Here is a 12646-nt window from a genome sequence, read left to right as displayed (position 1 = left end):
GTTAAGTGACTTGCCCAGGGTCACACAGCTAGTAAGTGTCAAGTGTCTGAGGATGGATTTGAACTCAGATCCTCCTGAATCTAGGGCCAGTACTTTATCCACTGTGCCACTTAGCTGCCCCAATATTAATTCTTTATAAAGGAAAATGGGAGAGTATGATAGTTTTTTTCCCCTTTACATTTCAGGGCAGACATAGGCATAAATGTAGGTGGAATGTATATTTTCTTGTGTTGTAATTGGGGATACTAGGAAATCTTCCTTAAAGGGAGAAGGAAAAGGAGGAGAATAATTATTTATTAAGTACCTACTATGTGTCTGGCACCGTGCTAAGCACTTTACAAATATTACACATTTGATCCTTACAACAACCCTTTGGGTAGATGCTATCACTATTCTCATCTTATGACTGAGTAAGCTAAGGCAGAGATTAAATGATGTGCCCAGGGTCACTTTGCTAGCATCTTTATGAAATTATATTTGAACTCAGGTTTTTCTGACTCTAGTCCCAATGCTCTATTCAGTGGACCACCTAGTGGCCATAACAAAAATATCATCTTTACCAGAAGCTGCAGTACCTGAAATTCTTCCCTTGATTTGAAATTAACTTTTCCAGCTATCCTCTTTAAAGAGGTGATTATCACTAAGAAGTGACCTAGTAAATTCCCAACATTTTACTGTTAATTAGTTTATCTTATCGTGTCCTTTCCTGATGGGAAGAAATCTGAATAATAAGCATGAACTGATGGTATAAAGTTGACAAGAACTTTAGCATTTGCAAAAATGAAGAGGGTAGTACTGGCCATAGAAATATGACTCAGACTTTAAGAGTAGAATTTAGAGATGAGGGTTTCTGAAGAACACAATTCTGGTGAGGTTGATTGAAGGAAATAGCAGTAGACATTAAAAAGATGGCTGCAAATTATTGGGACCTCAATTGTTGACCTCAGATTTTTAAAAAATCCGTTTAAGATATATAATTGGGACTGGTAACAAAAGACAAATACAAGGAGCAGCAAGAACCTATAAAATAATGTCAAGAAGGATCAAACCAGTATAATCTCAGACTTCTGATAAACTCTGAAGACAGCTAAGAAAAGGTTTTTTAAAGCTATGTTAGTGGTAAATGGAACATTAGTAATAAGATTCCTTCTTAGTGCAAATGAGAAGAAAACAGAAAGAAGCTAGAACTACTCAACTCTCATTTCACTTCTGTTTTCTCTATTACAAATACTACTCTGATGCCTTGTGGTGTGGAGGTGACCTTATGTTAAAAGTACAATTCTAGTACATTTTACCATGCTTGAAAAGCTTTGAGTACTGTCCCTGCAATAGATTGTGTCTGCCTTGTGACAACCAGTCTAGCTAAGTATGAAAGTATGGCTAAACTTTGGCTAAAGCAATCCATGAAACAAAGAAAAATAGAAAATGGCACTTAGTCCTGTGCAACTCTCTTCCACTTTATTTCTATGGTTATCTGGCAGAATGGTGTTTAAGAATCACACAGGTTTTAGACAGTATATATAAATTAACTCAGCTGTCAGTACTCTAAATGTGTGATCTTTGCTCAGTGATCAGTCATGGCCATTCTACTGAAGGAATTGAATTGAATTATGCCAATCATTCTGGCTACAAATGAAACCAATAAAACAGAAGAAAGCAGGAATTGAATAGAAGGATTGCTCATGGGTTTTCCTTGAAGATGAATAAAGGAGTTGGAATTGGGAAGAATAAGTCTGGAAAAGAGGAGATATAACAGTGTTCAGCTATATGAAGGACTGCCATGTGCCAGAGGACTGTTTGTTTTGCTTAGCCCTGGAAGACATTTGGAGCTTACACTTGGGTGTAAGTTATAGAGGGACAAATTTTGATTCAAGATAGGGGGTAAAAAGCCCTCAACCCTTTCTAATAATTATAGGTGCTTAAATGGAGCTTTGATGAGCAGCTGTCTTCTCCAGATTAGATATCCTTCAAGGAAACCTTATTCAGTCTTCTCCATGGATGGAATGCTCTCCCTCTCAATCTGGAATCTTTGGCTTCCTTTAAGACTCAGTTCTAGCTCTGCCTGCAGGAGGCCTTTTCTGGTTTTCCCAGTTGCTGCTGCCACACCTTCTAAGGTCATCTTTTATCTACTCTGTATTTATCTTTGTATGTTCTGGTTTATGTGTGTTACCTCCTCCATTAAAATTTAAGATCCTTGAGGGCAGAGATGGCATTTGTTTTTTATTTTGCATCCCAAGTTCTTAGCACAGTGCCGGTTACATAGTCAACTAACATTTATTAAGCATCTATCATGCTTAATAAATGCCTGCTGATTGACTGACCCCAGTCAGACATATTACTCTTTTGTATTTCTATATAGCGGGCTGTCTGTACCACTCTTGCTGAATGTATCAGAGCTATTATTATTTTTTAGCTATTTGCATTCTGGATATATATTTATTTATTTCTGTTCCAAGAAGTCCCCTGTACATAGTAGACCTTTAATACATGTTGCTGAACGAACTAAAAATTTCCAAAGGGATTATATGGGTTGGTAAATCGGTGGCTGTTGAGAAATAATTTAGTATAATTGATGGTTGACAACCCATGTGTTTTTTTCTGCTAGAAGTCAGGCAACGCAACTGTAAGGTGGAGTTCTTCTATAAACTCAACATTGGATCTCATTCTAATTCATGAGGAAATCTCTACAGGATCAAGCATGAATTTGGTAATAACTGTACTTCATTGAGGAATTCCCAAAGGAGGACTTTGGAATGTTAAGCCCTGGAAAGAACATAATAGGAACAAGAGACAACTGTCACCGAAAACTCCATAGGGAATTCTTGATGTAGCTAAACACTAACCTTACCATGAAGACTGACATTCTGATTTTTGCATGTACTCCCATAAAGCTTTATTGTTGAAGTGGTCTTGATGTAAGAGTAAGTCAGCTTCCTCATTATATCAGGGCATCCATTTGTTATAATGACATGCCCTTATATTTTAAAAGCAGGATATATAAATATGGTGTAGAGGAAAGAACACTGATTTTAGAGTCGAGAGGAACTAGATTTCCATACTGATTTTGCTTATTACAACCTGTGTGACCTTAGGCAAGTCCTTTACCCTTTTTGGGCCTCATCTCCTCATTTGTAAAATTAGTGGGTTGGAACAGATGACCTCCAAGGAAAATTCCTCCTCTTCAAATTGTGAGTTGCCATGAGAAGTATTGTTATGTATGGGTGAGGGTGAGATTGTCCTCTCTAAAAACTAACTTAAAAGTCAGTATCAACATGGGAGAGGCTTAGATAAGAGCAAGAGTTTTTTTTTTCCCTACATGAAAACAACTAAAAATAGTTAATCTTAATACTTACCAGAGGTGATGCTATTTGTAAAATACTTTTGATTGATGGGTTTTTGCAAATGGCTTCTTGGACATCTAAAAAAATTCCACAATAAAAAATCACTGTGGTAACATATATTAAAATAGATATGTGAATCACAGTAAAGAATACTTTACAAATTTCATCTGTGTGTCAATAATACAAAACATTATGTGAGGAATGTTCTTTATATACTAATACACGTTTATGTTATCAGAAAAATACAAATGTGGATTCCTGTAATTGCAATGCCAATTAGTTATGAGATATCTAAGGGACAAAGTAAGATAATGTATGTGAAAGCTATTTTTAACTCTAAAGCATCATATATGTATAAGTTATTATTTTATCAATATGGGTATTATTAACATGCCCATGTAAACATTCTGACTAAAATACATATAGATGACATTAGTAGAAAAATATGATTACTTAAGAATTGACAATAACAAGCTATTTACAAATATTAAATTTTTATAAAGTGCCTTTTACCCTAGGAGAATCACTATCAAGAAGATAAGAGCAGGTTCTGTTATTCCTGTTTTGTTGCTGAGGCACTGAAAGCTGAAGTAATATTCTCAAGGTGATGGAATGGATTAGTGGTAGAGCCAGGAAAAAACAGAGGCCTTCTGACTTTTAGGTTGTATCTATACAATACCAAATATCTGGACAAAAAGTGAAAAATTCAGTTAGTCATCCAGATATTTTCAAATAGTCAAATGGTCAGCGTCAACAAACAAACAAAAACTGCCCCCAAAACTACCCAGATGACTGATTGCATTTTTCATCTGGATTTTTTGATAACAACATTTAGTTCTATATGCTTTTTGTTAAAACAAGAGAAACAAGTTCTCTTTGTCATCTATTGTTTCATGCATTTAAAAATTAAGATTCTAATAACTATGTTCCTGAAATAAAAAGGAATAGTCCAATAAACATGAAATAGTCCCTTAAAGTCAATTAAGTGGTCAGTCCCAAAGTACATTTCATTTGAGGACATGATAATTCAGATACAATCTATATTTTTTAGGCTAATAAAATAACTTACTACAATGAAATCACAGATCTTTTGAAGTAAGTTCTCCTTCCACTGATGCAGATCCCAACCCTTCTTCAACCTCTTGATTTTCTCTGGCCAAAAAATGCATTGCCTGATGGCCAAACTCCTGGTGAAAAGTCCCCTCTCACTGTACTTAGCTAGGCTAGTCCTTGGGCAACAAATGTATGGTCTCCTTTCAGGTCAGTCCTTAAAGCCTTTAGAGCTTGGTAGGAACTGTCAGCATTTAACACTCTAATGACATAGCCTTTTGAAGGCACAGAGTTATCAACATGCCGCAATTTGGCATTGAATTAGGATTTTAGCAAAAGGTTATAGAAACTGTCAAAATATTCAGTATTGTGTTCAGGATAGCAACACTATTCAAATGCTTACAATGCAATCTTTGATTGAGATGATTAAGTGATTCTATGATCTTCTGTTCTTCAAAACACAGTGCACCAATGTTTAATCGTTGTGTCTTATGTAAAGGAAGGGTTGGTTTGTATGGCTGCATGGGTTTCATAAGAGTTAGAATTTTATCCTCAGGAATTGATGATTTCACTAAGTTTTCAGCCATCAAAAACTGGGCAGTACTTTCTGAAACTAGAGAAGTTACGCAAAACATTAACAGGATGATATTTTTCTTCCAGTTGAAAAGACTGAAACATATAGATTGCATTATTTCATGAATCAGGTATAACCCCCCCATCTGCTGGCAATCTTTTAACTAGAATTCTATCATAATTGATAATTATAATAATGATATGAGACAATGAAAACTTCTGAAATGCTTCCTGAGTAAAATAAAAATTAAATTATGTTCAGTAGAGTTAGGTTAAAATACATTTAATTTTAGCCATTCACCTTGAGATTGCACATAAAGTAGATCAATGATAATCTTTCCCACAATGATTAATTCATAGGAGAAGAATAAGAAAAAAGAATGAGAAATAAAAGTTTTATATTCTGTCTTCTGAATGACTTTATTATAATTAGTTTGAAGTAGCAGCAAATATATTCAGGAAGACATGCCAGAGATTTAATTAAATTTGTAAGAATAACTTGAATAAAGAAAAATCAAGTAGTAAGACACAGATTTACAGTCTGTCAATGTAGCATCATGATTAGTGCATGATAGTTAAAAATGAAAAAGAAATGTAAAAAAACAGATGAAAGGTCAGTGAATAGACCAGGAAGGAAAATATGAAAACTCAAGCATACCTTCTTGAGCATGAGAAATACCACTCAGACTTTGTACTGACTCACTTGAACTTAGCTGCATAGGATGTATTATATTCTGTAAAAATTGAAAAAAAATCAGAACCATTATTCTAAATGTTTAAAACATAAATTGCAAGTTAACATACCTTTTAAGTATTTAAGTGAAATGGATATTTTAGTGTTCAGCAGGTTTTTTTTTGTGTGTGTGTGTGTTTTTTTGGGGGGGGGCGGGGCAATGAGGGTTAAGTGACTTTCCCAGGGTCACACAGCTAGTAAGTGTTAAATGTCTGAGGCCGATTTGAACTCAGGTCCTTTTGAATCCCGGGCCACTGCTTTATCCACTGTGCCACCTAGCTGCCCCCAGAAGGTATTTTTAAGATCAATATTTTTCAGTGTTAAGAATTAACTGAATTATATATGACACTATACATTTAAAATATTTTATACAAAAATTTTGAGGTGATTCTTAATGACACTTTTGGAAATTTATAGTGGGAAGAATGTTGGATTTGGAGTCAGAGATTGTGGCTTCAAATTCTGGCTCCATCACTTGCTACTTGTATCCTGGGCAAGGCATTTAAACTTACTGAGGTTTGTTTCCTCCCCTGTAAAAGGAGGAGATGAATGGAAGGTTTTTTTTCTGCTCTACATCTAGGATGTTATGAACTGTGACTTCTCTGTAGGAAGATATTTGTGATTTCTCTTAATCTTTTTGTCTGTGATATCCTATCAGAAAAAGCACAGAAGTTGTAAAAATGACTGATTGTATCACAAAGTTCAAGTAAATAGTACATGTTTTGTTTATGAAACAAATGGAGCATGTCAAATATAAAAATAGTGATTTACAGACTGTTATTAAGGTATTTTTTGTTTTGCCTAGTTCAAGAACTGGATCAAGAATTTTTTTCACTTATATAGTAATTAGCAATGTTGTTTGAGGCAGCTAGCTAGGTGGTGCAGTGGATAAAGCACCGGCCCTGAATTCAGGAGGACCTGAGTTCAAATTTGACCTCAGACACTTGACACTTACCAGCTGTGTGACCCCGGGCAAGTCACTTAACCCTCATTGCCCCCCCCCATGTTGTCTGTACAAAAACCATTAGTATATGTTATACAAATTATTATAGATCTAGAGCAGGAAGGGATTTTATAAGGCAACTAACTAGTCTGCTTAGTTTATAAGCTAACTAGTTTTACAGTTGAAGAAACAGAAGCCCAAAGAGCTTGTTAAGAAACTTGTCCAAGGTTACACAGGTAAAAAATGACAGGCAGGATTTGAACCAAGGTCCTCTGATTCCAGAGTCGGTGCTCTTTCTTCTGTACTACATTACCATTTACAAAGAGGTTCTGAAACTGTTAAACAAAAATTGGTTCTGAAGATGAGAACAGAGCAATTACACAGCTTTGAAAATTAAGCAAACAGTATAAAATATTAGTCTTGACATCTGCTTAGGCTAGGTTCAATTTTGTTTCATGGCTTCTGATATATAATTAGAGAACCATAAAAGCAATGTTTTATTTCATTTATATAATATCTTAATATTAAATGGATCTTTTTATTTACATTTACCTGTGGCTGTTCAAGGCACTTCTGCCTTATGGAATTGGAGAGCTGTCTTCTTTGCTCTAAGAGAGTTCTTGGTTTATTTTCATTGCTTTCAAAATTTATTTTTCTTCTTGCACTGGTAGAATCTTTAGACAAAAGCCAGAAAAAGTAATCAATTATGCAAAGCAGAATAAACTATTTTTAACTATTTTTTATAGCAAAGTACTTTTAAATATAACAGCAGATTTTATGATACAATAGTTTATTTCACAAAAGTAAAAACTTCAAAGGGGAATTTTTAAACATTTTGATATTTAAAATTATAAAACAAACAAAAACAGGTAATTTTTAAATTTAAGAAAAAAACAAGTGATTTGACACTTTGTCTTTTGGGGGAAAGATACTCTAAATATTATGCAATTTTCTGTGCAAAAAATTTAGGTAACAATTAAAGTCCTGTGATATCTTATATGTTTGGAACAGCCTTTCCTTAATCTTTAAAAAATATCTTTCTTTACAGAAAGTTAAACATTCCACATCCTCTCTAAAAACTTCCTAGATGAAGTGAACATGAAGCAGTGATCCTTTTTTTTTTTTATCCTCTCACTTTACTTCAGGACAAAATGCTCTGAATCTTTTTTAAAATTACCATTCCACCCCACTCCCTTCTTCTAATTAATCAACATTGGTTTTAGATAGAAATTTTCTGAGGCAGTGAGGCATAGTGGATAGAAGGCCAGTTAGCCTCAGGGTTAAAGAAGACCTGGGTTCAAATCCTACCTCTGATACATATTAGCTATTATACCCTGAGCAAGTCACTTATTCTTTCAGTGCCTCAGGCAACTCTCTAAGACTATAAATTACATTACAGGTGTTAATCAATGCTGGTAGAGGGAATTTCCTTATTTGGAGTTCCATATATCAATGAATAAAAGGTCTTGTTCCTTCTGCCCTGTCCCTTAAATGTGTAGCAGCCAAATCTAAGGATTTGGATGTCAAAGCCTAAAAAAATCCCTTGACGTTTAACAAAAGGAGTTGCATAAAATTTTAGACAAATCGTTGTTGATCCATGCGCTTCACATCAGACTCCTGAATTCCTATAAAGTGTTGTGATTCTTACAATTCATAGTCATATTATTAAAACTTACAAGGGAAAAAACTCTCTAGTGACATCCATAGAATCTTAGAAAAGAGGTCTTAGAGGCCATTTGGTTAAAATTCTCTCCCCATGAAGGAATTGTTTCTTTATCAATGACAGATAGTTATTTAGCATCTGCTTAACATTTACAGGGACAGAGGCCTTATTACTTCATGAGAAGTTGTTGGACAATTTTAAATGTGGAGTAATCTTTCTTATGTTTAGATATAATCTGTCTCCCTGTAACTTGTACCCACTGATCCTAGGTTCTGTTTTTTTGAGCAGTAAGAACAAATCTACACTTTTTTCCACAAGATAGGTCTTCAAATAGCTGAAAATGGCTACTGTGTCTTCTCTGCTGCTGGCTAATGACCCTCAGTTTATCCAGCAATAACAGCATATAAACAAATTTATCAGAAATGGACAAATGCTGGGGCAGCTAGGTGGCACAGTGGATAAAGCACTGGCCCTGTATTCAGGAGGACCTGAGTTCAAATCTGACCTCAAACACTTTACACTTACTAGCTGTGTGACCCTGGGAAAGTCAATTAACCCTTACTGCCCTGCAAAAAGAAAAGAAATGGACAAATGCTGCCCAAATTTTGAAAAAAGGGCAGAGCATTAAGTATACAAACCAAGTGAGTTTTATTTTGATTACTACAAAAATCCTAAAACATATCAATAACAGGATGATTATTATCCCTTTAATCAAAAGGAAGATAGGATCACAAAGAACCAGCATGGCTTCATCATACCTAACTTAATTTCCTCTCTTGATAGAGTCATTAGATCAGTAGGATCATGAGATCATAGATCTAGAGCTGAAAGAAATCTCAGAGATCATCTAGTTCAAACCCATCATTTTATTGATGATGAAAGTGAGAACCAGCATAGGTAAGTATTTTGCTTAAAGTCACATGGGTAGTAAATATCAGAAGATTTGAACCCATGTCTTTAGTGCCAGTGACATTTCTACCATGCCATGTTGATTTCTTTGAACAGAAGAATTCTGTACACATAGTTTACCTAGATTTTAGTAAAGTATTTGACAAAATTTCATCTTATTCTTATAGACAGGATGAAGGGATATGAGTAAGATGAAAATATAATAGGGCAGATTCAAAACTAGTTGAATAGCAAGACCTAAAGAGTAGTCATTAATGTTTTCATGCCAACTTGAAATGAGGTCTCCAGTGGAGTATCACAGTGATTTATTCTACACTCTGTACTCTGTTTTCATTTTAACCAATGCTTTTGATGATGCATAGATATTTATCAAATTTGCAGTTAACATAAATTTATGAGTCACATCTAGCTAACATATTGAATGCGATTCAAACAAGATATTGACATGGTGGAATATTGGCCCAAATTGAGTAGGATGACATTTAATATGGATAAATATCATCTGGATAGCTCGGTGGTACAGTGAATAAAGTGCTAGGCCTGGAGGAAGACTCATCTTTGCGAGTTCAAATCTGGCCTCAGACATTTAATAGCTATGTGACCCTGGCCAAGTCACTTAACTCTTATGCTTCTGTTTCCTGATCTGTAAAATGACTTGGAGAAAAAAATGGCAAGCCACTCCAGTATGTTGCCAAGAAAACCCCAAGTGTGGTCATGAAGAGTTGGATATGACTGAAATGATTGAACAACAAAATGTCATCTTATAGATTAAAAAAAATCAACCTCAAAGTACAAGATGAGGGAGATATGGCTAGTGCCTCACAAGTTTAATGTGAGTAAAAAGTGAAACTTGTTGGCTCCAAATGCTTATGCAATTTTAGGCTGCGCTAGACAAGGGAATCAATAGTTTTGTTCTCTTGAGAGACCACAGATAGAACAATTTTCAGTTCTGAGCAATACCTGTTAGGAAGAAAGAAATTAACAAGCTGGAGCATATCCAGAAGAGAATAACAAAAATGATGAGGGAAATAGAAAACCATGGCCTATGAATATTGTTGGAAGAAACTTTTAAGATGTGTTTAGAAAAAAGAAGACTCAAAAGAGTCATAAGTATCTAAAGTATCTACAAGTCTCTAAGATAGAAGAGACATAAGTTTTGTTCTGCTTGGCCTCAGATGGCATAATTATACGCAATAGTATAAATGTAAAGAGAAGCATATTTAAGCTTAATGTAAGAAAACAATATTCAAATGACTAGAGCTATTAAGAACTGGAAAGGGGGTGCTTTGGGAGATAGCTGAATACTCCTTACTAGAGGTCTTTAAGCAAAAACTAGACAATCTCTTGCTGGGTATGTTATAGAGGATATTCTTTATCAAGTTTGCTTTGTTTTAGGTCCCTCCCAACTAAATGATTCTGTAGTTCTATTAAGAGTATGCCAAAATTGCCTCATAAAACAGTGAGGAGCAGTGGAAGGAAAACTAGCCTGCATAAAGAAAGCTTGGCAAGAGACCAAACTAAGCCACATCATCCCGAGAGCATTTAGAGAGGAAAATATGAGAACAAATAGATGTGAAAGCAAATAAATTTCCCAGTACTTTTATATTGATTTATTTTTATCATTGTTGACAGCAGTTGCTGTCAACATTCCTCACCACACTTAAGTCTCCACCACTTCAGTACCCATGTGTTATATGAGGTAACAGTCCAGACAATGAAGTAATGAAGAATGGCTATATTGGAAATCAGTCGGAGATGTCATAATTTTATTGATTGATTTTTCAAGCCATATAAAAGAAGAAAAAGGTTAAAAAGAATGTCAAAGCTCATGGGCTGTATTATAACCAATAAAAGAGTGACCAGAAAGTTATCAGTACCTACCAACTCTACTACATGTTTGTATAAAGAACAAAAGATCGTTTGGGAGAATGGCTTTTGGTTTTATATGTTTGTAATTCCCTACGTATCTTGAGTATCAGAATCTTGTTAGAGAAATATGACAGAACTTTTAACCCAGTTTCCACTTCCCCTTCATATCCTTTCATCAATAATTTTGTTTGTACAAAAGTCTTTTAATTTCATGTAATGAAAATTATCTTTTTATCTTATGTGATTAACTCTATCCTTCAATTAGCTAAAATTTTTAGTAAGTAAATTCTGAACTAAACAAAGAATAGAGGAAATAATAAAAAATAAAAACATAAAATAATTAAAGTGATTTTGCACATTTAAAATAATGAAAACAGAATAAAAATTAAAACTGTGGAGCAGGAAGATATTTGCATCAAATATTACTGATAAGTGTCTGATATTCCAGATAAATGGAGAATTGACAAAATATATAATATGAACAAAATATTAACAAATTTTCAAAGGAGAATAGCAGATTACAAATGACCATGTAAAAATGTTTTCAAATCACTAATAGTAGAAAAATACAAATTAAAACAGTTTGGAGGATTCACCTAGCTCCATGCCAAAAGAAAAAATATGATTAAAAGAGAGGAACAGTCAATATTGGAGAGACTATGGGAAGACAAGCACATTAATATATTTACAGTGGAGTTGTGAATTTTTGCCCAACTATTCTGGATAACAATTTGGAATTATTCAAGAAGAGTGATCAAAGTTTTCATACCTTTTTACCCAAAGACCCTACTACTTGGCTTATACACCGAGAAAGTCAAAGACAGAAACAAGTTCCAAAATATATAACAAAATATTCATAGCAGCACTTTTGATGGTAGCAAAGAACTATCGCTGCCTTGTTCTGGTGGAGGGGTTTGTATAACTTATATGCATGATTTGCTATGCTGAACTATTACCCAAGATGGACAGGTCACAGTGGAGATTTCTGACAAAAGGTGATCAACTGGAGAAGGAAATGGCAAACTACTCTAGTATCTTTACCAAGAAAATCCCATGGACATCATTGGGCTTGATATACTATAGTCCATTGTGTCAAGAAGACTTGGACATAAGTGAAGAACAACAAAGAACTGGAAACAAACTGGATTCCCATCAGTTGAGAAATAGGATGAAACACCTCCCCCCCCAAAAAAAACCCCCAAACCCCAAACTATGACATATGAATGTAGTGGAATAACACTTTGCAGTAAAGATAAATAAATCTGAGAAATGAGAAAATTTGTATGAACTGATGCAGAATAAAATAACCAGCACCAAAAGAACAATATGCACACTGATTACTCCAATGTAGCTAATAAAGGAAGCTGACAAGCAACTGAAAAACCAGTAAGGTCCAGGAGAATCTCCCTCCTTATGGCAGAAAAGTAAGGGACTATTTTTAATTTTTATTTTTGGTGGAGCAATGAGAGTTAAGTGACTTACACAGGTAGTATGTGTGAAGTGTTTGAATACGTATTTGAACTCAGGTCCTCCTGAATCCAGGGCCGGTGCTTTATCCACTGCAC

General features: G+C 34.6%; 1 protein-coding gene across 3 annotated transcripts in view; it reads right to left on the bottom strand.

Annotated features, from left to right (window-relative positions):
* The window catches only part of CEP126 (centrosomal protein 126), a 130677-nt gene that overhangs the window by 32018 nt on the left and 86013 nt on the right, over positions 1-12646 (bottom strand). For all 3 annotated transcript variants that reach the window (XM_043995640.1, XM_043995641.1, XM_043995642.1), the window contains 4 exons: positions 7193-7314; positions 5623-5698; positions 4795-5004; positions 3354-3418 (listed from right to left, as the gene is read on the bottom strand). In XM_043995640.1, the coding sequence (XP_043851575.1) occupies positions 3354-3418; positions 4795-5004; positions 5623-5698; positions 7193-7314 (473 nt within the window). The remainder of the gene's footprint in view (positions 1-3353; positions 3419-4794; positions 5005-5622; positions 5699-7192; positions 7315-12646) is intronic.

Source organism: Dromiciops gliroides, chromosome 3 (genome assembly GCF_019393635.1).
Source record: "Dromiciops gliroides isolate mDroGli1 chromosome 3, mDroGli1.pri, whole genome shotgun sequence".
Taxonomy (NCBI): Eukaryota; Metazoa; Chordata; class Mammalia; order Microbiotheria; family Microbiotheriidae; genus Dromiciops; species Dromiciops gliroides.
Note: the sequence above shows the minus strand (reverse complement) of the source record. Positions and strands in the feature narration are given on the sequence as shown.